Here is a 25,204-nt window from a genome sequence, read left to right on the forward strand (position 1 = left end):
TTGAACTTCATTTTTGTGGCGCGAAGCGAAATTTACTGAATTTTTCGATTGCAAAAGTTTATTTAAAACCTTTATCTTTTTGCATTTCTTTGTATACTACTGATGTTATACATTAGATTACCATGAACGACTCGAGTAAGCCCGTTGGCATAATGCCGAATCATTTGGACTTACGCGAGATCACCTTCACAAACTTATTGCTGTTGGATTTCAATCCTGCAGAAATGGAGTCCAAATACAGAGTAGTGTTTAATCGGTAAGTTTGAAATGTATAAATGTATGCTTAAACTTGTATTCTAAGCGTAAAAACAAACCCACTATTAGAGTTTGAGAACTGATTCAAGATTGAGAGTTAGTTTATAAAGATCGATTCACTGATAAACATTCAAGCCAAATATCAAGGACCTTTGCTAGGTTATTGATGTACCCAGGTTGTAATCGCCGTAAAAGTAAATGCGTATGTAAACGGATGGTGAGAGCAGTTGCTGTGGCCCTAGATGTTCCTTAATCCCTATGTTAAGTAATTTTTGAAAAGAAACTGCAGTTGCTAAAGTCCTATCAGGTCTATCAGGCAAACCACTCCAACTGCTGTCACTTAGCTAACGAAATGAACTAAACATTCAAGGCTGTGTTCACACTTAGTGCCCGAGGACTGTTACCAAAGCACCGGCAAAAAACAACGTTGTGTTCAGACACAGAAAACCAAAGTACCCAAATACCCTTAAGTGCCTGAGTATAAGGTCTTGACCTTGTACAGGAGCATGGGCACTGTGCCCAAATTATATGGCGTGGGTACTTGTAATAAAAGAATGTTCACATTAGTGCCCAGCAAGAATATACGTGCCAACTCTCACGCCTTAGGCGTGATCAGTCTCACGCCTGCGAGTTGAAAACTTCGATCTCACGCCAACTCATGCTTACGCACCTTTTTTCATGCCTGTTGAAAAAATTAATGTGAGTTATTACAACCATAACTGGCACACTTTCCAAAAATATGTGAACTCAAACCAAAGTGAGAAAAGAAAACTCCATACTCAGGCACTGAATGTGAACACAGCCTAAGCTTCCTTCATCAAGATCTCTGCAATCTGCATGAAAATGTATAAGCTCCTTTCTGTTTTAGAGACAAGACAGACACCAGTGTGTTGCAAATGCAGCATGCGCAGACTGCAGAGCTACATTATAATACAAACAAATCAACCGCAGTTTCCATAGTCAACATTCTCATAGACCATAGTTTAGCGTAGCAAAGCCCTTTTTGATAACATAATAATTATTACAGAAGGGTTTAATAAATTTGGGCCCAAGTTGGGAACTTTGTATTGAAGTCCGCAATTTGATTTCACAAACTCGCAACGTAATTGGCAACTGCGTAACAAAGTTTCCAATTTCCCAACAAACTTGGTAAAGTGGGCGGCCAAAGTAAACTGAAATCAACTGTAAACAGTTTACAATATAATCTATTACTTTCAGGTATAATTTGTATGACTAGCTCCATTCTCGTCCCCATAGCCCTTTTGTTTCTCTTAACTGGTTGGGCCTTGGCACGAGAAAACGAAGGGCTCTGGGGACACAGGATTTCCAGTCCTAGGACGCTTTCCATTCGACCAAAAATTCTGGTTTGAGTTTCCAGAAAATTCCAGTGGCAAATGGAACAGCATTTTCCAACTTTCCGGTTGACTGCACGAAAGGCAAAACAAAATTTGCATATGGTCAGGTAGTGCGTCTAATATGGAAATTGCTACGGTGCAGTAAAATAATGCACTGTGCCAGTTTCCTGCACATATAACTCAATATTTTTGCAAATAAAAAGCATTCCGAGCACTGAAAATAAATGCCATGAATGACATCGTGGCTACAAATACAGAGACCTTCAAAAGGCACATTTCAAGCAACGAAAATGTCGCCAACCCAAAAAGTTTAATGAGCAAAACAATGGCGTAGCCTGCACATGCGTTATAAATATTTGTCCATTTCTTTGCTGCTGCCTGCAAAACAACAACGAAAAACAACCGAGTTCACCAAAAATTTTTATTTGGAGTTTCAAGAATGCTTCCTTAAGGACGTTCGCGCTAATTGTTTATGCGCGTCCCTACTGCGCACGTAATTCATGTCGCAAAGCCATGCCACGCCATACTTTGAGCGCTTACGCTCAGTAAAATTTCTAAAAACATATAGGATGAGTTGCCGTTCCGCTCGCTTCGCTTGCAATTTGCTCTCTTAAATGGTCGGTGACCCCTACTTTTTTCTCAACGGACCACTTTTGTTAATTGATATCTACGTTTTGCGAGAAAAAAAAAAAATCTATCAAGTGGAAGTTTGATTTTTTTGTCATACTGACGTTTTGAATTCCACTTTTTGAGCTTTCCTTTTTGCCGTACGACAGTTTCAAATTTGTTTTTCCAGGGTTAAGTTTTACAAAAAAGATGACAAAACTAGGAATTATTTAATACGCAACAGACGCACTTCTACAAAATGTGATTAAGATCGTTAGCCTCCGTTTACTCATTTCGATGTTTTTAACAATAAACCCTGGAAACCATGCTGAATTACCGTGCGCTTATTTTTCAAAATCAGGGTAGTTTTCCACACGCTTTTTCTCTGAAACAAAGTCGGTGACCCCAATTTTTTTTGCATTTCTGACACAAGTAACTCATTACCTGACCGCAGCAGAAAAAGTAAAGAAATCTATCAAGTAGAAAATTTTGCGCGAACGTCCTTAACACATGTAGCTGCTTTCAGCTGCACAAAATCGCTAAATTTTCTGCCGAAGGAACTCAGGCTGAGTGTAAAATGGTAGCTTTTTCCAAAATTTCCGGTAAAAAAGACAATCTCGCAAGGTAGACCCAAATTTTCGAAAACAATTTCCGGGAACTTTCAGTTCCATTTGATTTTGCTTCTGGAATTTCCAGGGTTTTCGGTTGAATGGTTCGCATTTCGGAAAGTCAACACTTTCCTGATTTTCTGGAAACTTTCCGAGCAAATTTCTGTACCATTTGTCCTTGTTCCGAAATTTCCGGAATTTTTGGTCGAATGGAAAGCGTCCCTAGATTCTAGGACTTCCGGTCTTCATGTATGCAGTCATGATGTTTCAAAAGAATGTATGAGAGAGTCGTTGCGTTTTCGACTTCCATTTAGGAATTCTTTGTTCCAAACAGCCAATCAAAAAAATTCGAATTAATTCAAAAATCCTATGTCCCCAGAGCCCTTCGTTTTCTCATGCCATTCCGGATAAGAGAAACAAAAGGGCTATTGGGATGAGAATACTAGCTCTATTCAGCATTGTAAGGTATTTTTATCACATCTTAATTATAATCACACTCTTCTTTAGTGACATGTTTGCATTACCAAACAAGAAGGCCATGGAAGTTGTTATGCATTTTCTCTTCACAAGACTTCATCCTCAGCTGGCATATGAAGAGTTCAGGTATCCTACATGATTGTACACTATATATTTTTGCAACAATAACCTGGAAATGCAAATTTTGTCCATGACAGGATCAGAATTATAGATGAAAAATGTATATTTAGATTTACTACTGTGATAAAAATCTATTTATAAAGAGAATTTTTTTTATTTTCATTCAAAAATGTAGTGTTGGTTATGGCAGATCACCTATCATTCTAATCCTTGTAACAAGATGTCTGATTTTTGATATTGTACAATCTAAGCAGTCAACTATATTTCAGTCAAATTCAATTATTTTTTATTTACCAAGTATCTACCGGGAGTTGCAGTTTTTATGTGCCATCATGTTTCCCCCTTTTTTCTAAGGTGCTTTTAATATTACATTTTCATGCAGAGATTGTTGGCCTGTTCGTGATAAAGTACTTGAACAACAGTTTAGAAAAGTGTGCTTCAACTGGGTATCCAGAATACAAAAGGTAACTTACAATATTGTAAATAAAACAATGTACTTGTGACACAATGTGATACATTCTTAGTCTTAACATGAATTCCCTTTTCCAGAGCTAACCTCAGTGTAATAACCTGTGAATTTTTTCTTTGTTTTGGAGCTATTGTTTTCCTGCCCTATATTGTTTTGAGGTTCTTTGTTGTCTTGTTGACAGAAGATTGAGCAAATAAGAAGAGCCAGACACTTTTAAACATGAAATAAATTGTGAACTAGTCAGGAAAACCTCAAAAAGTATTATTATTATTGTACATTTAGTAAGTGAATGTGGTTTATTTTCTTGTAATATCTAGGAAGACCCAGAAGCAAGGTTACCCAGAGTTGTTCAATCTCTTTTCCACTCTCCTGGAGGTAATTTAATACAATACATTTACCCTTGATACAATTTGGTATTTTCCTTGATAATGAATATAAAACAAAAGGAAATACCATGATATTGTACCAAGGTTGAAACTAAACCACAATATTATATAAACATGTATGCAGGATACATGTACATTGTATAAGTACAATAAAACCCAGTCATGAATGTGTCTGTAGTTTAACTTATTGCTCAGTTGTTTTATTTTCCTGTTGCAGGAGATCGTTTCTACTCATTTCTTCATCATTTTTCTTTGTATGTTCTGACAAAAGTTATGTCTCGTGATCATGGTAAGTTTGTTGTAAGTTAAGGTAAGTTTTTTCACTTGACCATGCAAGTGAATATTTGTAGAAAATAAGATTATTAAATGACATTAATCTTTTTTCCTTGATTGGTTTGGAACAGGTAAAATAATCAGTTTTCCAACATTTCCAACAAAGACAGTTCATAACCATTCCTTCACACACGTCATGTCCAAAGCACTGGAGGCTCATTATATTGTTCTCAAGAAGAGGTAAACTGTAGGGTATGATAGTACTCTTAACTGATTAGAACCTAAAATAAAATTTAAACTACATCATTTTTGTCATGCATCTATATGGCAGAGAAACAAATTATGTTTCACATACATGTAGTAACATATCGTTTATGTTCAACATATAATAGTAATTATAGTAATTAGATAACAATCACAATAATATCAAATATGGTTAACTTCTAATATGATTATAAGCCTAAATGTATTTGTAGGGAAAACAGTTAACACCGTGTTCTTACAGTCACATGAACATGACCCACTGAAATCTTAATGTGTGAGGCAAGGCATGCAAGGCGAGGCAGAGAGACATGCGAGGCAGAAATCCCTACTCCAAATAAAAAGGCTAACCGCAAACTACCTAAGCTACCAGGAGGCTAACCGGAGTGCTGTATTTAGGCTAACTGGAGTGCCATTTAGGCTAACAGAAGTGGCATTGAGTCTAACTGGAATCCATCACACACCTCACTGCCTTGGACTTTGTGATGACCCACCCACTGCAAGCATAACATTGTACATCTTGCAGTGACCGACTCAATTTGTTATTTTAATGACATGGTGTATTATTGTTTACTGTTTGTTAGATTTATAGAGTTTACACAACATGCAGTAGAAGTGGAGCATCACTGGAAAGAATTTGCCATGTAAGTACAAGAGGTACTCAAAACAATAATTAAATTAATTTTTAGAAAAAAACTTCTACATATTGAAGGACCCCTTTTTACCCAATGCGGTGCTACGTGTCTAAAGATGAAAACTGAGTACTTGCAAATTATAAACTAAACACAAGTGTGCTTTGAAACACCTAAGTGCACTGATGAGTTACATAATGACACAAGAATTTTTACGAGGGGAGGGAAAGGAGAAAAGGAGGATAAGCTCTGGCCCAATCCCAGACTTTAACTTTTTACTGTACGTCACAAGTTCAAATGCAAGAAATTTCTTGAACATTTTATAAAGGAAATAGTAAACTTGCTCCTTGTGATTGTCAAGGTATATAATTATTAACACTCGGGAATATTTAAAGGCACTTGAGAAGTCTGAGAAGCACTCAGCTGCATTTCTGCTTCCCTATACACTCTTGCATTTTTAAAAATTCCTGCATTCTTACACGACAATATTGAACTTTTAAACTGAACATTTCTTTAAGGGTGGGCAATTCCTTGAACATTTTTACATGATAAATAAGAAATATTATTCCTATGCATAAAACTAGTGCGATACCTCTGTTTCAGGGAGTCTACAAAGGAGTTTAGATCTTTAGTTAAAAAGAAGCGTGATCTTGAAAGACAAGTCATGGAATTGGATGGAATGATTGCGCCACGAGGTTCAAACATTGGGTAAGAATAAGGTTGTTGTAATTGTAAATTTTAATAACTAGTGTCCCATGCTTTTCTATAAAATTCTGGAAAAATTATTTCCCATTGAAATTTCACCAGTCTTTCATGAGAAAACCATGGAGCACCTGTCAACAAAAAAATTACCTTTCCCTTTTGAAAACAAATTTGTAAACACAATTTGAATGGAACTTTATTGAAGTCTTTGTGCAAGTCCTGTACACACTGCTGATATGGCAAAATTCACAACACTTCACTTTCTGAAACTTTGTAAAAGCAATAAATCAATAAATATTATTGTAAGCAAATAATGTTGTATTGTTTTACTTTATTTTTGTTGTGTACCTACCTACAGGTGTAAGTCACCTTCATTGAATGTTCTGATATAAGATATATACTTTAGAATATTTATTTAGCTTGTTTTTTTGTATACATTTTGGTTCTTCTTTTACAAGCCATGTATATTTATGTAAATAAAAGGTTTACTTTTATTTTTTCCCAGAATAAAAACAGACTACCAAGAAGAAGTAGAAGCTCTCAAAAGAACACAGAATTTACAAAAGGTACACCTCATTCTAATTAAAATTAGTTCAGTTGAGAGCATTACATGTATCACCACATTGGAGTAGTTTTCAAAGAGTATTGGGAAATAAATAATATTATTGGGGCAGCCTGACAGAATGCTGAGGAGTAACCCTGAGATGGACTAGCATCCCATCCGGGGGGGGGGGGGGAGCTAAGGAGGCTTTACTCTTTTTACTTTTGAATTAAAGGTGTGCGGGAAGACAAAATAATTTGTAACAATAATGCATAAGTGTGAGTAAGATATTGCTGCTGTGTCTTTTACAGATGACTAGTCTGTTTGCTGTTTCTATTTTAATTGACTTCAACATAACACTGTGTAATCTACAATGTTATAAATGTAGGTTCGTGATCTATGGGCTGGAATTGCTGAATTCCACTCTGTACAAGGACCCCAGGTATGTCTTTAAACGTCTACTTTACACTACATACAACAGAAAACAAGCTTGCTTTACTAATCGTCAAATTAACTAAGTCAGGCCTATGTCGCAATTTCATTGAGTTATCCTTCAGAAACTTGTGAAAACAGTTCTACATAACTGAGTCTGCATGTACATCTATTTTTTCAATAATTAGAAAAATTATTATTAGTCTGTGTATTGAACGAAATGGAAAATCTTATGAACATTAAATATGTGTATGTTGCAGTTAATTTTTGATCTCAGTTAATTTTTTATTTTAACTAGTTAGTTTTCTTCTAACTAGTTTTTTTATTCCAGGTTAATAAGTAGAAAAAGTAGAACACCTCCCCTCCCGCACGTGATATCTCATACCCCCCATCCTTACTAACCCTCCCCTACTAACTATCTGCTATCCCCCCCCCCCCCCAAGTACTATCATTTTTTTTCCTTTTTTAACTCGGAAAATTCCGAGTTTTGGTGTGTGGGGCCGATTTCACTCCTTCCCTCGATTCCTGTAAACATTTTAATTGAATAATTAATTAAATTAATTAATTAATATCAAATTGATTAATTAGTTAACCTTCTGAAGCCGGTGGGGGACTGGCTAAAATGCGAGCTTTATCTGTGTTACTATTTACGAAGTACACAAAGGCTATATATTTGTTTCTGAAAACCCAATGTTCTCCTTGTGGTATGCATCCTTCCAGGCGTAGACCTAAAGCACACGGAATTTTGTGCTGAACGCATGCACCTATACGAAGTACACAAAGGCTATATATTTGTTTCTGAAAACCTAATGTTCTCCTTGTGGTATGCATTCTTCCAGGCGTAGACCCAAGCAGACGGAATTTTGTGCTCAACGCATGCGCATATATGAAGTACACAAAGACTATATTTTCCCCAAATCTTAGTGAGAACTGGTTAAAACTCAACAGAATTGGGGGTTTGATTTATCCCCGAGTATTTCCGAAAAAAATTAGATGGTGCTAGAAAGGAGTTCAATTTGAATGAAATATTCATCTAGAATATAAGCCGAGCGATCGTCAACTAACGAAAATTAACAAGCATTTGTCTTTATTCTTGGTCATTACCTTTTATTTTAGTAGCGGCTCCTAAAAAGCCATTTGGTTTAATGAAGCAACATTAGGAATGAAGTTTTTATTCGTCTTTTCTTCGCTATTTAGGCTGGAACTCGTCCTCCATCGGCACGCTCTGGAATATTATTTATTTTGTCGGCATACGTGATCGTCTTTTGAACTGACGAAGGACATTCGAAATCCCGCATGTCTTAAACAATTTCCTCGCAATCTCTTCTACAATAATTATTTCTGCCTGAGACTGTTTCTGTTCCTTTCCTTCTGTTCCTTTCTTTAAAGTTTAGTTAATTTGCAGAATTATTGCGAGCGTGACTTTTCAAGAGAAGAAGGGTCAAGGAAGGTCAAGGAGGAATCGATCTATTTGACTTATTGTGCATGGCGACACCAGAAACTGGCCAATCAGAAGCGCTTGTTCCCAAGCGCTTGGTAAACATTGTAACACGATCTGACACAAATCGGCTGCACGTAATATTTTTTGTTCAAAAGCGAAAACTTAGGGCCTGTTTACATGGAGGGAGGGTGCCCCGGCTAACCGAGTTACCCGGCTAGAAGGGATGAAACATAGCCCGCCTTTACATGCAGAATTCACAGCCCTTCTACCCGAGTTGAGACAGCGTCATTGAAGCGTGTCACAGCATGGGAAAACGATGTAGCTCCAAATGATTGAAGAAAAATATGACTTTTTACTAAATAATCAAGGCAAGCCGTCTTCAAACCTATTTTATTTTGTTGTGCAAGCTCTTAGAACTTTAGTACGTCCATGTATAGCGGAATTCAATCGAAATTCAACAGTCTTTGGCCGCCAACTTGAAATTAAATTTGTTGTTTCGTGAGTTAGAATAATCATTCCTACGAAAATTTCAAATTAATTAGCTGTTGCTCAAAGAAAAATTTTCCAGCAAACAGATAAAACTAATTTGATCTAATTTTGGTCAAATAGCACTGTTTGGGTCCAGATTTTATACATTTTATGCCATTAACTTCAATTTTAATTTAAGAACACGCGCGAAGACTTACCCCGACAAGCCGGGATAGCCCGGGCATAACCGTTTACATGGTAAAAAGCTATCCCGCCTAGAAGGGTGCCCCGGGCAAGCAGACTGAGTGCCCCGGCAAGGCGGGTTTCCCGTCTTGCATGTAAACGCTTTGATGCGTTCTCTAAAGAAACGTATGAAAAGTTGGCTCGCCCAGGGTAGCTCGGTTAGCCGGGTAACTCGGTTAGCCGGGGCACCCGCCTTCCATGTAAACAGGCCCTTAAAATACTACGACTTCTCTGCTAAAAGAAACCACTTCAGAAGAGTTTGATTGGATTGAGGATACTCGACAAATACTGGTAACAGCACATGTTTCGTTTCGATGACATTTAAAGTGCACCCGCTTTATCTGCTTGAATTGATCTGTTCGCTGGCAACTTGGCGAATTGCGACGAACTGAAGTTTCACTGAATATTCAGGAATCATCCCGTATTCTCTGGCAATTTTGCAGTTGTTCTGAACGGTCTCTACATCGGCAACAACCTTCAATTTGAAGGTTTAGTTGTTTGAAAACCAGTAGCTTTTGGCATGATGATCGATAACCGCTTACATGTAATTCTTCGGAAGAACGCGTGATTGTTTGAGATGGGAATCTGAACTCAGGTGAATGTTTTGTCACGCGTGTGTACGGTTCATTTATAAATTCATCTTTTATCACTGATTTGTTATTTTTCAATTACATAGTTGTGATTTAACGAATATGTTGATTCGCTCCGCATGGATTGTTTTATAGTTTGAAGGAAAAATTGGGTCTCGGCTTATAGCCGAGTGATTTGGGTTTATTTTTGTCAGAGTCTATTAAACTGGTTCCAAACACTAAAAGTCTATACATGCATGCTTAACTACCAGCCGAAATATTGTATTAATGTCAGTTTTCTTGAAATAGACCAAAACTTAATTTTTCTAATGATCTTATTATTTTGACTAATCTTCAAAAAACAAAAAGGAAAAATAAAAAGAAAGAAAACAATTTGCAACCGATGGGAACTCTATCACTTGGCCTTTGGGCCTGCTCTCGATGAGCAGCTAAGAAACTAAGTGAAGTGAACTGAATTGTGGAAAGTTTAACATCATTTGTTTTAGCAAGTCTCTATTTGTCAGTTTATTGTTTTCAATTTTTGTTTCATAATAAATTTTCCGAGTTTAGTGGCTCATAGCCACTTTGAATAGCTATTAATAACCTGCACTGGATTTGAACTCTCATCCTCTGGATTTGCTGTCTAACCTCTTATCCACTTTGTCACGTAGGAAATGTTGGATGAACCACTATTTTTTTTAAATCCTAATCCTAACCCCATTATTTAACTAGTCGAAAAAAATCAACTAGTCAAAAAAACTAACTAGTTAAAATAAAAAATTAACTGCAACATGTACATGGTGTATGTTTCATTCATTCACTCCTTTCTTCCTTGTTGAACAGAGAAGAATAGTGGATTCAGTGCTCAATGGTGAAGCAAACAAGTACCACATTGATGCTTCTGACATTCAACCAAGGGTAATTGAATCAAAATGTATTTTTTTAATTCTATTAGAGACTGCTGTAGGTTACCGGTAGTTGTGTAATAATTGTACTAACGTATCAGTTAATCTACTGTGTACATCTGCATGGTAGATATATTGTTAAGGCAATACTTCCAACTACATGTACATGTGTAGGGTGTCAAAACAAGAACTATTTCTTTAGTTGTGATACAGATTTAGTCTGTAGGCAGCCCTACATAAACCTGTGGATGAACAAAGTGAGCATACTAATTGAAGAACATCAGTTACATACTGTACATGTAATGTGGGACCCAGTGTTTAATAAAAAAAATGCAGTACATGTGTATTTTTCCTAGACAAGATTAATGCTAATGTTAAACATTAGGTGAATAGCAACTACATGTAGGTTCATGAGCATGATACCATTTGCTGTAGCTAGGCGTAACCAAGACACTCTGGTTTTGGTTGTGTTCTATCATATACGTATGAATGCTCCCCTTTGCATCATTAGCATGAAAATAAAATAAACATTCAAAGCTATTTGTACACTCATTTGAAAGTGGTGTTGAATAGGACACAATTTTTCCAAATGCTAAGCAGTTATTTGCAGTACACAATAATAATATTACCTACTGTTAGCTACTAATAAGTTAATTGACACATGTACATGTACATGCAGTGTTAAATTTATGCATGTTTTTAACCAAACCCATCTACATTAGTTTACGGGTACTTCCTTCATTGCCTGATATGTCTTTTTATTGTTTTGTCAGGTTCCAGACATGCTGTTAAGAGATTGTGAAAGAGAGATAAGAAAGGTGCATTTCCTAACAGAGCACTTTACTTGCCTGAATATAAACTTGAATCCAAATCTAACATAAATTACTATTGCAAGTGCAATTCATATCTTGCTAGTTGCACCTCTTCAGTCCAGTGTTCCAGATAAGAGGGGGGTCACCGGTCAAAATCTGACAATGTCAGCCACCTGACCTTATAAATAGAAAACTTCTGATGATATTTTGGTGAGACTCATATCCACTGACCCATTCAAATTCCTTATCAACGCTTTGTCTGCTTAAACTTATTTTAACCCTGGGAAACTTCCAAACTAACTGACACTTCATTTGGAATGGTGTAGGATGACATTTTTATGAGCCCATTCTCAACAACTAAATAATCAGGATTAGATTGGACCAACTGATAAAAAAAATGTCAAACATAGCCATCCTTATTAAAAGTGCCTAAATATTTAAATTGTGGAATTTAGTTTTGGAATTTGCAGAGGTCTGGGTTTGTGCCTAGTAACTAGTGCCCTTGTGTTTTGTTCTTGGAAAGGAGGGTTTTATCTCACAGTGGCTTTCTACAACCACAGGGCTGCAAATAACAGTCAGTCATTGAACATTGGCTTACCAAAATTTGCTAATGACAGACGAAATCCCAAGTGTGGTCGGACATAATGTCCGGACAATTTTTTGATCGTAAAACCTTTTTAACAACAATGAATAAAAAGTCTGTCCGACCACAGTTTTGTTTTGGCCGACCAAGATGGTGTCTAGGTAGGACATGTGTCCTTTCAAGTGAAAAAAATTATTTGCGGCCCTGCAACCAGGACTAAAAAGAGGTGTAAGCAAATTGTTGGGGCAACCCAATAAAAAAGCAAGTACTTGCCTTCTCCTTCCCCTGCTGCTCTCCCCTGTTAAACAGTTCAACATTACCCCATGAATATCTCAATAGGCTTATGGTAGATTTTATCACATATGAATTACCAGTAATTTTTTTGTTCATAGAGAAATATTGAGGACACTTACATTGGGGGAAAAGTGAATCTTTTTAGGTGAGTCTCAGTATTAGTATCATTTATGACATGACATTCCAGAGTAGGCAAAGTCTGGCCCATATTTGAGGAGGTATGTTAGAGTGCCGTAGGCACGATGTAAGGAGTGCTGTGCTGCAGGTGCATTAGGGTAGGGGTTTACAGAGGTATGCTCCCCCCCAGAAATTTTTAAACCTTAGGTTCTCTGAGTTGTTTGTAAGTGGAATTGTTTGACTTAGGTAACACTGGCATGCTGTGGCTGGACACTGTGCCACAACATGTAATATCTATTGATACCCCTGTTCCTGTCCTGCTATGTGAAGTTATTGACCAACTTAACTTTATAATCCATCTTTTTCCAATAGCCTGATTCAACTCTGGAATTTGTCCCTCAGCAAAATTAAGGAGCAGATTTCTCAAGGTTTGTTGCAGATCTAATTAGTTTTTAGGCAATATTACAAGGATAACTTGGAAGTGCAGGGAAGATGAAAGTCAACTTGTCTGCAATGTCAATGGGTTAAAAAACCTATTAACTCTTTTAGTATTTTATTTAAGAGTTAACAACAAGAATGAAAACCATACATGTTTAAATGTTATTTTGATTTTACCACATAACATTATGGCTACATCATATCTGAGTAATCTTTGAAAAATAAGGTTTACAACAACATTAGCTTAATAATTCCAAAGAAACACAAGAGTTTATGGAGACGTTCCACATGCAAACAGAAAATGTATTAGATGGTGTGAAAAGTGGAAGAAGCCATTCTTCTTTTAGTGCACCCTGGTATTGAAGTATTACCATTGATCATTAGCCAAGAAAATTAACAATATTAACTACAAGACTAGTGAAGCTGTGCTATATTATTTTAATTACCTAAAGGGAAATAATATGCATTGAAATGAGCATTTTTACATACAACTCCTTGCACTTGTTAATAGTTTAAACTTTCTTCTACTTAAAGATCCCCTTCCCAGTTTTGATGATCAATGTCCAACAGTGAGGTCAGCACTCCACACTCATCATGCTCATCTCACCAACACCAGGTCTCTTAGGTAGGCTATACTAAAAGGTAATCAAATATTAAGCACTTGGTCAAGTTCCGTCACTAACTATTGGACTCTTTCCTTGGGCATTCATGAATTTTTTTCATAAATGCCATAAAAACATTAACAAAAATTGTTGGAAAAAGGTGTAAACATTTGATATGTTAGCTGTCAAAAGGGAGTTCATATTCAGATGTTTCACATAAGCTGGAGAATAACTGTGGCCCTGGAATTATTTCTAGTTAAACCTTAACTATCTGAACCTTTATTTTCAAAGCTATCTTTTTGTCCAAAGGTTTCTCTTTGCTCCTGACTTATGGTGCCTAATGATGTATTTTTTATTATTTGGACTATAGATTTTGTTTTACCTCCCTATGATTTACAGTTGTTGTTTTTTGTAATATTTGTTGGAATTGGTCCATTATTATATTCCTTGTGTTCATTACATACAGGGCAGCAATCGAAGAGACGATGCCAGCCATGAAAGAATCTATCAAGGAAATGAAGGTGCAATGTTACAGGACTCTTGAGCAGAAACACAGCAAGCCATCGGAGGCTCCTGTCTTGTTTGTAAGTGGAATAGTTTAACTTAGTTATCACTGATTTGCCGTGGCATATCATTTTGTGTCACAACATCTGATTTCGATCGATGTGCATTTTTTCCTGCCCTGGTGTTCAAAACACTTTGCACAAAATTTTGGTGATCTTTCAATGATCCTTAAAGGTATTTGCAAGAGTTTTGAATGTCCTGGCAAACATTTTTAAGGTTCTTCAAGATCCTAGGGGACCATTGCTTAGATCCTTTGTAGGTTGCATAAATGATCCTCATGAAGATCGTACATTACAATTAGCTATTGAAATCAATCAATTAATTAATTGATACTTAATATTATTTCTGATAGTCACTGTATACCTTTTTCACAGTAAGAGAATTGGATGCTCAGCTTTGTTGGCTGTTTTGCGTAATGTTAATACTAACTAAGGTTTTTGAAACTGATAAAGTTTTAATTTTGTTACTAGCAACTTCCTTGCAGTTTGTGCTGGGATTGTGCTTATTAAAATACCTGGAAAATGCCTAATATGTATATGCAGCTCCATTTGACCAGTTGTCAGTTTATGTTCAGTTAATTAATGAATTACCTGTTATCATAATTTCACAAACTGTTCATTGATTCTGGTAGGTTTCTGGGATTCTGAGTGGTATATAAACTCACCTTACAATCAGCGTGGAGGCAGCGTGGTCGAGTGGTTAGAGCGCCGAACTTGAAATCTGGAGGTCCCGGGTTCAAGTCCCGTTCTGACCACTATCTGGATTTGTTCTCGGTTGCCCCAAGCTCAAATCCTCGGTCATGCTTGTAAATAGCCAACTGGTCTGCCTCCTGCCAGTTGGGATTTTTAACCATGTTATGTTTATTTAATATTATTATATTTGTTTCATATACACCGCATTACAAGCTTCTAGCTTTAAACACAAACCGTGTATAAATAAAGTTGCTTTAAATACCTTTACCTTTTTACCTTTAACTTAATGAATTGTCTTTAGTACATGTATATATAGACTTTGTTCTAGTTCCATGACATCTGTCAGTGTGTAGCAGTAACAATTTGTGTCTAAATAGTCTTTTTATTTGCTATAACTAAATTGATGAGTTTGAACTCTTGTTTGTTAGAATCTTGGCCTGGTGCCTCCCACTCCTCCTGTATCCTTTGCTGCTGCTGACACACCAGCTGCAGAGAGAATCACATCATTTCAAGACAGTCTCAAGATGTCCCCAGATACAGGTATATGCCACACTTCTTAAAGTCTGTCAAATCATTCTACTGTGTACATTTCCCACTAGTGCTAATTTCAGTCAGAATCCTGTATTGACTGAGAATTGACTGAGCCCCTGTGTGTGTGTTTTTATATATACCCTTGTTAATACATTTGCCCTTAGAAGTGCACAAATGCCAATCTACAGCCAATGTATAGTCTTAAATCACTTCCCTTGGAGAGAGAGAACTAAAACCTTTCAACTATAAAGTATGTCTCTTCAAAAACCAAATTGCCTGAAAATATCATTCCAGTTCCAGTATCATTTCATGCTATTTACTGGTTTTTAGGCCTGCAATGAACCTACCTAGTATGGTGTGAACATGGTCTAAGCAGCACAATGCTTTTCGCAGTTGCTTGGGGTATATATTTTCATTAGTTACAAAGTTTTTTTGACTGATGAAGTTGGTTGGTTGGCTTCGAGGAACTGCCAAATTGAATCAATTAAATGTGAAATACTCTTTGTGAACTATAACACCTCTGATTATCATTAATCTTACAATCGATTTTGTTCATAGTTTCTACTCCAGATGTGATTCAAGCGTGGACCAAATCTGCCAGAAGAAAGCAATTACATGGTGAGGGTACACATTGTTTTCTTGACCTTCCTGTGCTCTTCATAAAAAAACAACTGACTAGTCCCATGACTCGCCCATCTGGCAATGACTTATGATTTAATGTTCCGTGAAAGCATGGTGAAAGTGACCAGTGAAAGGGACCACTTGTGTTATTATGGGCAAGTTTAATTAAACTTATGCTTGTATTACTATTTTTTTGCTTACTCATCTTTTTTTATTTTTACAGACAAACAAGAATCTGTCACAAAGCTTAAGTATGTTTTAAATAAAATGGGTCGAATTGCATTTTCATGTGACTTTTTGACAAATTGAGTTTGATGGGTGTCTCACTTTTCTAACTTTAAATATTTTTCATCTTTTTTTTTCAGAAATAAAAAGACTGAGCCGTCAAGACTTCCACGACCAAAACAACATCCACCAGCCAGTCAGGTAATACTGTAGTTAGTTTTTTTTACTTATTGATGTCCATTCGATTTCAGCAGCACAGCTTAATCATTAATGAAATGTAGTATGCGAAAAAATTATCATTATTATTATTTTAGTTATAAAGTTGTTGAAATTGATTTGGTTTGTTTGTTTCTGTGCTTTATTTAGACTATAAATGTCATGACGATAACCTCCAAGTCAACTGAGAAGAGGAAGAAAAAGAAGCCTCCTACTCAAATCCATGCTGAAAAAAGTATCAGCTACCCAGTATGTGTATATTCCAAAGCTAAAGATAGAAATAATGTTTAGGAAATGTTCGTTGTTGACCTTTTTTCCAGAGAGTTGATCTTGGTAGCATTTGTAAAATATCGCTTAATATTCCTTATTTGATCCTCTTATAAATTTTCTTTTCCTTTTAAACAGAATAATATGTCGATTTTTGTTGTTTAATATTGTCTGTTGTTTTTACTCCACAAAGCATTATGTTACCCCAAGAGCAATGCAAGTTAAGAATGGAGCTAAGGATTTACCAGTAAACCTAAGGCCACAGAATCTCTTAGCAGATCAGGTAACATACTGGTTATTGTGCGCGCAACAATTAACGTACATTTTATCAACGGCTTATTTTAGACTGATGAAGGGGTTTTCCCGAAACGTCTCTCTGTTTGTCAAGAACAATTAAGCACTTTTTCAACAAATTATTTTCACGAACAAACTGGTTATGCTTGTTATGGTTCTGTGGTTAATTGGCACCAAACTATTCTAATCTCCCCCCCCCCCCCCCCTCATAATAAGGCCCAGTGTCTTTTCTAACTGATAAACTTGTGTCGCATTTATGCATGTTTTACAGATTGTAGATGCCATTGCGATGAATGAAACAACTTCCAGTTCTCTTTCGTCCTCAGCCACTTCATCTCGTTCCAGTACCCCTCAGGTAAGCTCATGCTACAGTGTGAAGCCGCTGATTTCCTTTCCTAAATACTACTTATTAATGTCAGATAAGTACGGAGAAGAATAATGTTAGACATGGCATATGAAGTATAGAGTCACGGTCCTGTTTGTCAGTTTTTACCCAGCTGTAGTTCGCTTTCAACAACCAAGTGCTATTATTTAACCAAGTTATAGTGTTAAATGAAGTTGTCGTTGTGAAGCCTAAGACAAGTCCAATTATAGTTCAAGACTAAGTGCTCTTTTTCCAAAGCGTAACGGAAGTGTCAAGTGTAAAGTTGTGGCGAAAGTTCTTGTTGATCGTCATCTTTTAACTGTTCATTTTTTTCCTTTTTCTCTTGTAGCCTCAGGCATTAGTGGATCCTGTCGGTGCTTTGGGTATGTTTAATTCCCTTACTGAACTGCTACAGTTTGCTACAGTTGAACTGCTACGTTACCCCGATATAACTAAAATCGGCACTACCCCCCTCCTCCCCCCCCCCCCAAAAAAAAAAATGTGGCGAAAGTACTTTCTGCATTTGTTCCTTTTAACGTCAACAGTACTGAGATTATAATGTGTTTAAAGTTTTACGTTTGAAAAATTAATCTGTCGTGAGTTGTATTTACACAGAGTAGGGAAGGCTGTAGTCGGATTGTTGTAAGCTGAATTCTAATGTTGGTTTTTGGTCCTGGTCGGTATAAGGGGAGAGTTATTTAAATGCTTTCACCAAAGACGGCAGGTTCCAACACTGTGTTTGTTCTATCTCAGGACAAGATGCATTTCAACCTCGAGATCGTATTTCAAGAACTCCAGCGAAGACAGATAGTGGTAAGTAAGGTCCCGTCGTGTCTTATTTTACCTGTTCTCAAATGTGAGATAGGATCGTCCTTATTTTCGGGGATTTCCTGCTAAACCTTTTGTACAGTCTCTCTGACACACTTCTACAGTTTGTTCCAACACATGACGATCTCTGTTGTTGCTGTTGTTGTTGTTCAATTTTTTTTTGAGGGGGGGGGGGGGAGCACTTTTGAACGCTTCACTACAAGTGTGCACAAAATAGTTCCCTTTTCAACACAAAACGATTTCCCTTCACAACAAAACAGTTCTATCGTGACAGAAAACTATTTTTTTCCTTCCCCGGACCGTTTCTTCGTTCATTCTGAGCTTTTTCTTTTGTCTGTAGGTTACAAGGATACAACAGACCCAACTTTGACTCAACCAAGAACTGACACCAAACCTGGTCGTCTACTAGAAACCATTCTTGATGAGTCAGGTGGAACAGCCACTCCCAGTCCAGCTAAGGAAAACCTTCCAGTGGATGCCTCCCCGCAAGCTGTAACTAGCCTCAGTTGGACTGATGTCAAATTCCCTCCGAGTTCACTCAAGACTTCTTTGTTCCACGAAACACCTGATCATGATACATCCGCTGCGCGTCCAAGCACAATTGATGATTATTCCGATGTAAAGCTTACTTCCAGCGCTGCTGTAAATGAGAGTTTTCACCACTCTATTGCTCACCCAACGCCAAAGTCAGTCAAGAAAGCTCTCTTTGAGGAATCACCTCAGTCTCAAGAAATGCCATTCCAACAACAGCGCGTGACTCCCAGGCACCAGGTTACACAACAAACACCGATGTCAGCCAGGGTGCCTCTGTCCATAGGACCATCGCCACAACTTGATTTCTGGCTGCTTCCTCAAGATCGAAATCTCGATAATTCTGGTGTTCAAGCTACACCAATGTCAGCGAGAAGTGCCCTCTTTGAAGGAACACCAGCGGAGAGTGGCAATTCATCGTTCAATGGCATTGAATTTCTCAGTAGGTTTGGCGAGCAGGCTGCACCCAAAACAGATGAAGTCACCTCATCCGTGGAAATAACAGCACAACCTGATCCTTTTCGCTTGCAACTGGGTGACTCCCCTGCTGGTTCAGCGATGCAACCTTCACTTCTTGACAACCCTTCCCGAGAGCCGCAAGCTTTTACTCCAGAGCTTAAACTTGTTGACACAAGAGAGTTTGCTGAAAGGCTTAACAGGATCAAACATTCATCACTTCAACGTGACACTAATGGTTTACAATACAATACGTCGATTGGTCCTCTTTCAGCACAGCATGCACCTACTGGCGTAGCTCGGATTGAAGGAGCGCCTTCACAGCTCGACAGTGCAACACGTGATATAGGCTTTGATCTGTCAGGTGCACGCGCCACGGCTAATTCAAGCCAGCTGTCCTATACCAGTCCACAGTATGACACTCGTTCAGAGCAGCATGAAACAGCCCCAACCTCTTCAAATGTACATACATCACCCAAGCCACCTGCATTTTTCAAAGAAACGTCATTTCAAAATGTCTCATCCTCTTCATATGAAGTTGATACTTCAGCGCTAATTCAGAGACTAAATAAGATTAAACTAACACAACAGTCGTTTACTACGCCACAATACACGTCATCAAGACCGCTAGGCTCTCGTGCAGCAGAAAGCGCCCCCAGGATCGAGAATGTGGTACAAACGCCTTCAGACACGTCACTTCTGGCCAGCAGATTGGACCAAATAAAACAGGCTCAAAAGAGCCAACAGGTAAACATAAACTTGAACATGTTTGTCCGTGGACGACTGAACAAAGTTTAAACAGAACGTTGTATTCAAACTAACAAAGGGTTTAAAAAACAGATGCAAAGTTCTTTGTTTTGCATCAGGGCTGAAATAGACCTATTGACCATTTTAATTTGTGATGTTCTCTATTGAATTGTTTTTGCTCATCTGAAAATAATGCATTCATATTTATGGATATAAGAAACAATTGTCCAGAGTAACATCGCATGTTAGTATAATTTCAGAGGTGATTATAAGAATTGAAGCATTCTGATTGGTCTAGAAGCTCGGCTTATGAGGCTATAATAACCCCGCGCGAGGTGATTATAGCTTTGAAGGCTTGGTTACTTAGCCACGCCACCTTTGACATCCAGGGAAGTAAACATGACCGCTTTCGCAGAATGAAAATTTCGTTGATTTGAAAGAAACCAGTCCAAGTCCTGGATATTTTAAACATTGGGAATTTTTCAAATTAACTACCAAGACTTTTGGACCGAAAATATTTTCAAGAGATGGTTTTCAAGGCATTAGAAATGATCGTAAACACGGCGGTTTTGGCGATCGGTGAGAAACTCAGTCAGATCGATTGAGCAAACATTATTTAGTTCTCTTCTCACCGGAGCTACTCATTTTTAGAGGATTCGCACATTCGCTTAGAAGTCATCCACAATCATACAAAGGTAACGGACATCTATCTTTCTCATTGTGTTTTTTTTTTTGTTCCGTTTTATTGCTTTAACTAAATAAATTCTGATTGCAATCGATGATTTAAACTGGTTTACACCGTATGCAAGCGAACACTTGTGTTTGCTGTTTTCTTGTTTGCTATCGTTATTTTTTTAAGTTCTTGATGATCACCTCTAAAAATTATACTAAAACAATTATTTGCCTCAGGCTCAGTAATTATTCAACAATAATCACTTCGCCTTCGGCGAATAATTGTTAAATGTAGCATAACCAACAGAATTTTAAGTTGGGTAGCTCTATTGTTTTCTTCTAGTGCATTAATTCTTTTTTCGTGTTGCTAAATCCTCAGGTTACTCCTGGAGCCAACACCGATGGAGACCTGAGTACTAGTCGTACAAGTGAGCCGGCTCTACTCACACCGCTGACCCCAAGCAGCAGGGGCACACCTTCGGAGGATGGTGTCAAGAATGACTTCGCAAATTTCTCATTCAACTCCCCACAGCACGTAACAAGTCTCCCTGATTCGCCATCTTCCCCCCACGGTAGAAGTTTCTTCTTGCAAACACCATTGAAAAACAACATGGAATTTACCAGTCCCTTTCAAGAAACACCTCCGACAGTTTCATCGGAGTCAGTTTTGAATGGTGGAGGTCTGGAGCTTTTTGAAGGTCTGCCGTGGGAGACAGCAACACCAAAACTTCCACAGAGAAATACAAATAGGACAGGTCTTGCTTCTGAAGAAAAGATTGTCACTGCCTCAGCAGTGATAAATGGTCTGCATACCTCTGTACCGTACAACATATCGCCGCCACTTCTAGTAAATTCTGTTCAGCGACCAGACAGATCCAACAGAGACTCTGCATCGAAACCGACCTTTTCAAGTGTTGGTGGTTTTTCTGCTCAAGGTAGGAGGCAAAAGGTTTATACTTACCAAAGTATGTACGACCGTGATATCTCTCCTTTTCAGTTTGTGAAATATTTTTCCCATTAAACTCCCAAAATGGCTCCTCTTCTTGGTGTAAATGTGGTGGCTCAATTTTACCTTTGGTTTTTCCTTTGCTTTATATTCATACGATCATTTGTTACCAAAACAAAGGAAAGTACAAATTTGTTCCAAGGGTTAAATTAAATCACAACATATACAAACTGAAGATGATGAATACGCGCAAAGGCTTAACTCCATTGTGTGAAAATGTAAAAGTAGAGTAAAATGTCGTCAGCTTTGATGAGGTGTAATTTCCTCAGTCTGTCCGTAACCATGGTAGTTCTCTAGGAGAAAGGCTTCAAGATAAAACGGCCTTGTCGAACAGTTAACCTTGAATGATCAATTAAAGGTGTCAACGTCCAGATTAAAACGAAATAACTATCGTTTTTTTTTATGAGATATCAACAAACCAAAATAGTGATAACCTTCGTTCTGTAAAAGCAGCATTCTCCTTCAAGTGTTAGCTAGGGATTTGTGTACAGTGTCTGAAGGAATAAATTTATAAGACTAAAATCATATCTCTGAACCTGTTTAATTTCTTTCTAGACGTACAAGACGCATCACCGCGCCTTGATCTGGCGTCCCCGTACCAAGGTGAGCTGGGCGACATGTTTTTCTTTCTAAATAATTAATAACAGACGGTTAGTGAACTCTGATTGGCAGACGCAAATTGCATTGGAAAGGCTTCTTTAGGAAAGGACATTCCCAATGCTCACGATTTTGCATTGTGGATGTAATATATCAATCACTCGAGACAGTTTTCATTGGGATATTCAAACACCGAGAAGTAAAGTTGAAAATGCGACACGTAGCGGAGTATCTTTGACGAAATTCGAGGTGTTTAGATAGCCGATAAAACACTGTCTCGAGTGTTTGATATATTTAATATCGGGTATCCAAACCTCCTTCACGGTAATGATTTTCTTTGTTTTAACTTGATGAATTATTAATGAGCTGGAGAAGTTTAAAGGCTATACTGCATTTCCGCCTCTGCATTTGAAGCTTTTTTCGCAAAAAAATGGCAACTGGTTGTAATATATCTAACAGTTTTCTCGATATTCTGTGGTTAATAGGAAAGCAATTGTGTCGCTGGTAAAATATGTATATCATAAAATGTTGAAAAATGTTAGCTAATAGCTTCCGCTCTGTGAAGCTGTTTTACGCAAAATCTCTATTTTTTCCTTACAGGAAATGCTCCAAATCATGTGACGCCCTCGTGGCAAGACTTCCTTCACTCGCCTGTGATTGGTCAATTGATTGACTTTGAGTAACCCTTGAATTTCTAGGTAGAGCACAAATCATTATATGCAGTATTAGATAATGTCCATTTTTTCCTTGCAACTTTTTCGAAGGCAAGTGAAATGAACAAACAAATTTAACAAAAGACATCAAAATCGACGTAGGCCAAGTTGTTATAATACGGTGAAGTCGTGTCAATACTTAACCTTTGAATCTGTGAATAAGGGTTACGCATGTAAATATTTCAAAGAAACTATACTGGTAGCTATTGAAAAAATAATTACTAGACACTGATTATTCCTGTACATTTTATTAATGCTCTTACTTAATTGTGTCATTAAAAACCAAGCCGTGAGTTTTAAGCTGTTGCATTGAATTCATTCTGACATTAACATTGTCTATCGCGGATAAACACTCATGTTGTTTGCTGTTCTCTGTTGTGCAGGTGATGTATATTGTAACACTTCTTAAGTAGTCAGGGTCAATTACTTAAATCAACCAATCAAATTGCTCCATTACCGCTCAAATAGTTTTAGTATTGGACTGAGTATTGTCTCGAATGATCTAGCGCCCATTCGTTAGTTCGTGCAATGTAACACAACGTAAAAAAATGAAACTCGAATCCCATTAAAACCCCTCGTACTTTGGTTTGTTAAACAGCGTTAGGAAATTCTTCTCCGAGAAAACACCTTTCTTTTTATCCTTTCCGCTTATATCTTCTTTTTCAGTCGTGTAATAAATCTGTTATTGAGCAACTGAAGCTTACTCAGGACCGTGCTGGGAGAAAATCAGCCCTCGGTCTTTACCGTGCAGACCTCGCGCCCTGGCGGTTGGTTAATAAGATGGACATACTCGCCTTTAGCTGTATGCTATTATTTCAGGAAACCGATATTTACATTTAGGGTGATTATTAAAATAGTATGAGATTACTCATGCTATTTATTGACAAAATTATTCTTCATCCACTGATGAAAATATGACACTTTGATATTATTAAGCTAAGGGAATTTAGAAGCTGACGTTTTTAGGAATATCCCATCGTCCCACCCCTTATTACCGGTAAGTCTGACTTGCGGAACTGGCAGAACTGTTTGATCTGTTTGGTATTTTCCTTCCCTTGTCCATTCGACAAGAATAACTATCCTTCAAATATTGGTTAAAATGTCAGTCAGTCAGAAAATACTTTGTGCACTTTCCAAAAATGTTGTGTCAAGTTGAAACAAATGGTAAAACGTCTTGTCGGCTGCCGCTCGTTTACAGCTTAAACTTACTTAGACGATTTTAATCCAAAATGGTATGTCAAAAAATACCATAAAAGCTCTATTTAGCCCTCGGGGGAGAGGGAGGGGGCTTATTTTTAAAGGGGGACTTATTTCAAATCATATATCATTTAGGGTACACATAAAAGTTCTTAATCTAAAAGTTCTTAATCTTTTAGTGCTGTTTGGTAAAACATTTTCACGAAATAGCAACAATAAAAACTAAATGTGGCGGATAAAGTTGCCTTGGCTCCTGGTTATAAATTTTTATGATTTATCATCCAAGAAAGAGGGATCTGGGCTTGTTTAAAAATTGAACTTCCAGACGGTTGACTTGATAGAGCTTTCACAGTATTCCACCTGATAACCTTTTCTTTCGACGAAGCTTCGGCTGGTAGAGTTAAATATTTGCCGTTTAGCTATCTAAACACTAAAATTGGAACTTGACGAGCAATTTTCATTTGTAAAGTGATTTCCGTGATCGTCACTGTTCACTCTGGAGTGCAGACTCTTTTTCGCTGCTGGTCAGCGGACATGCTGATGAGACTTGTGATAGGTCCGCAGCTTGTGCAAAATGTAATGGATTTCCATCCAAAGTGAATTTCCTAAGGCAGCCTTTGAAACCCGTGGAAACTGTATGGTCACCTCCCGACTGTTTAGCTGCAAATAAGAATGAGGTTAGAAAAAGATTAGAGCACAACTGTAACGTGAATTGTACACCGGTAGGTGAAACTATCATTTAAGACTCGTTTTTATTGGGCACGAAGAACGAGCATAATTGATAATTATCCTGCCAAAAAATTGCGCGGAATAGTGCCTGAATATTCTTTTTTCATTCAACAAATTGTCAGCGAAACGCATTTTACAGCCGGAAAACTGTGGTCACGCAGCGCTTTGCAAGACTTTGGACCAAACTATAGCTATAAACTTATTATATCTCCATTAGGATTGTGGGAAAAAATGTTCGTTGTTGTTATGTATATGCTTCACGGGGACAGCTTACACTTGTACCAGCCTTTACCGGTATCAGTAACATAACTCGAATTTGGGAAGTCTGTAAATCTAGCCAGTGACAAACTCTATCAGTTTTATGG

General features: G+C 37.5%; 2 protein-coding genes across 3 annotated transcripts in view; one reads left to right on the top strand and one right to left on the bottom strand.

Annotated features, from left to right (window-relative positions):
- On the top strand, positions 1–23,149 carry LOC144657952 (uncharacterized). 2 transcript variants are annotated; one of them, XM_078518288.1, is made up of 29 exons: positions 1–256; positions 3,332–3,427; positions 3,804–3,885; positions 4,208–4,265; positions 4,494–4,565; positions 4,681–4,789; positions 5,395–5,454; positions 6,046–6,150; positions 6,650–6,710; positions 7,074–7,127; positions 10,682–10,756; positions 11,517–11,561; positions 12,531–12,577; positions 12,922–12,977; positions 13,522–13,612; positions 14,056–14,173; positions 15,274–15,385; positions 15,935–16,000; positions 16,221–16,248; positions 16,363–16,423; positions 16,589–16,687; positions 16,899–16,988; positions 17,271–17,354; positions 17,713–17,746; positions 18,117–18,176; positions 18,532–19,925; positions 20,977–21,532; positions 22,159–22,206; positions 22,801–23,149. In XM_078518288.1, the coding sequence occupies exons 1-29, from the start codon at positions 123–125 to the stop codon at positions 22,881–22,883; spliced, it is 3,978 nt and encodes a 1,325-aa protein (XP_078374414.1). In that variant the 5' UTR covers positions 1–122; the 3' UTR covers positions 22,884–23,149. The 2 variants fall into 2 exon arrangements, with proteins under 2 accessions (XP_078374414.1, XP_078374419.1); XM_078518293.1 differs by having other exon boundaries at positions 15,935–15,994.
- The window catches only part of LOC144657942 (uncharacterized), a 63,082-nt gene continuing 61,020 nt past the window's right edge, over positions 23,143–25,204 (bottom strand). Inside the window, exon 51 of the mRNA XM_078518278.1 lies at positions 23,143–24,770. Within this exon, the coding sequence (XP_078374404.1) occupies positions 24,595–24,770 (176 nt within the window). The 3' untranslated portion in view covers positions 23,143–24,594. The remainder of the gene's footprint in view (positions 24,771–25,204) is intronic.

The sequence above is a fragment of the Oculina patagonica genome, chromosome 1 (assembly GCF_052425735.1).
Source record: "Oculina patagonica isolate OP01 chromosome 1, crgOcupat, whole genome shotgun sequence".
Lineage (NCBI taxonomy): Eukaryota > Metazoa > Cnidaria > Anthozoa > Scleractinia > Oculinidae > Oculina > Oculina patagonica.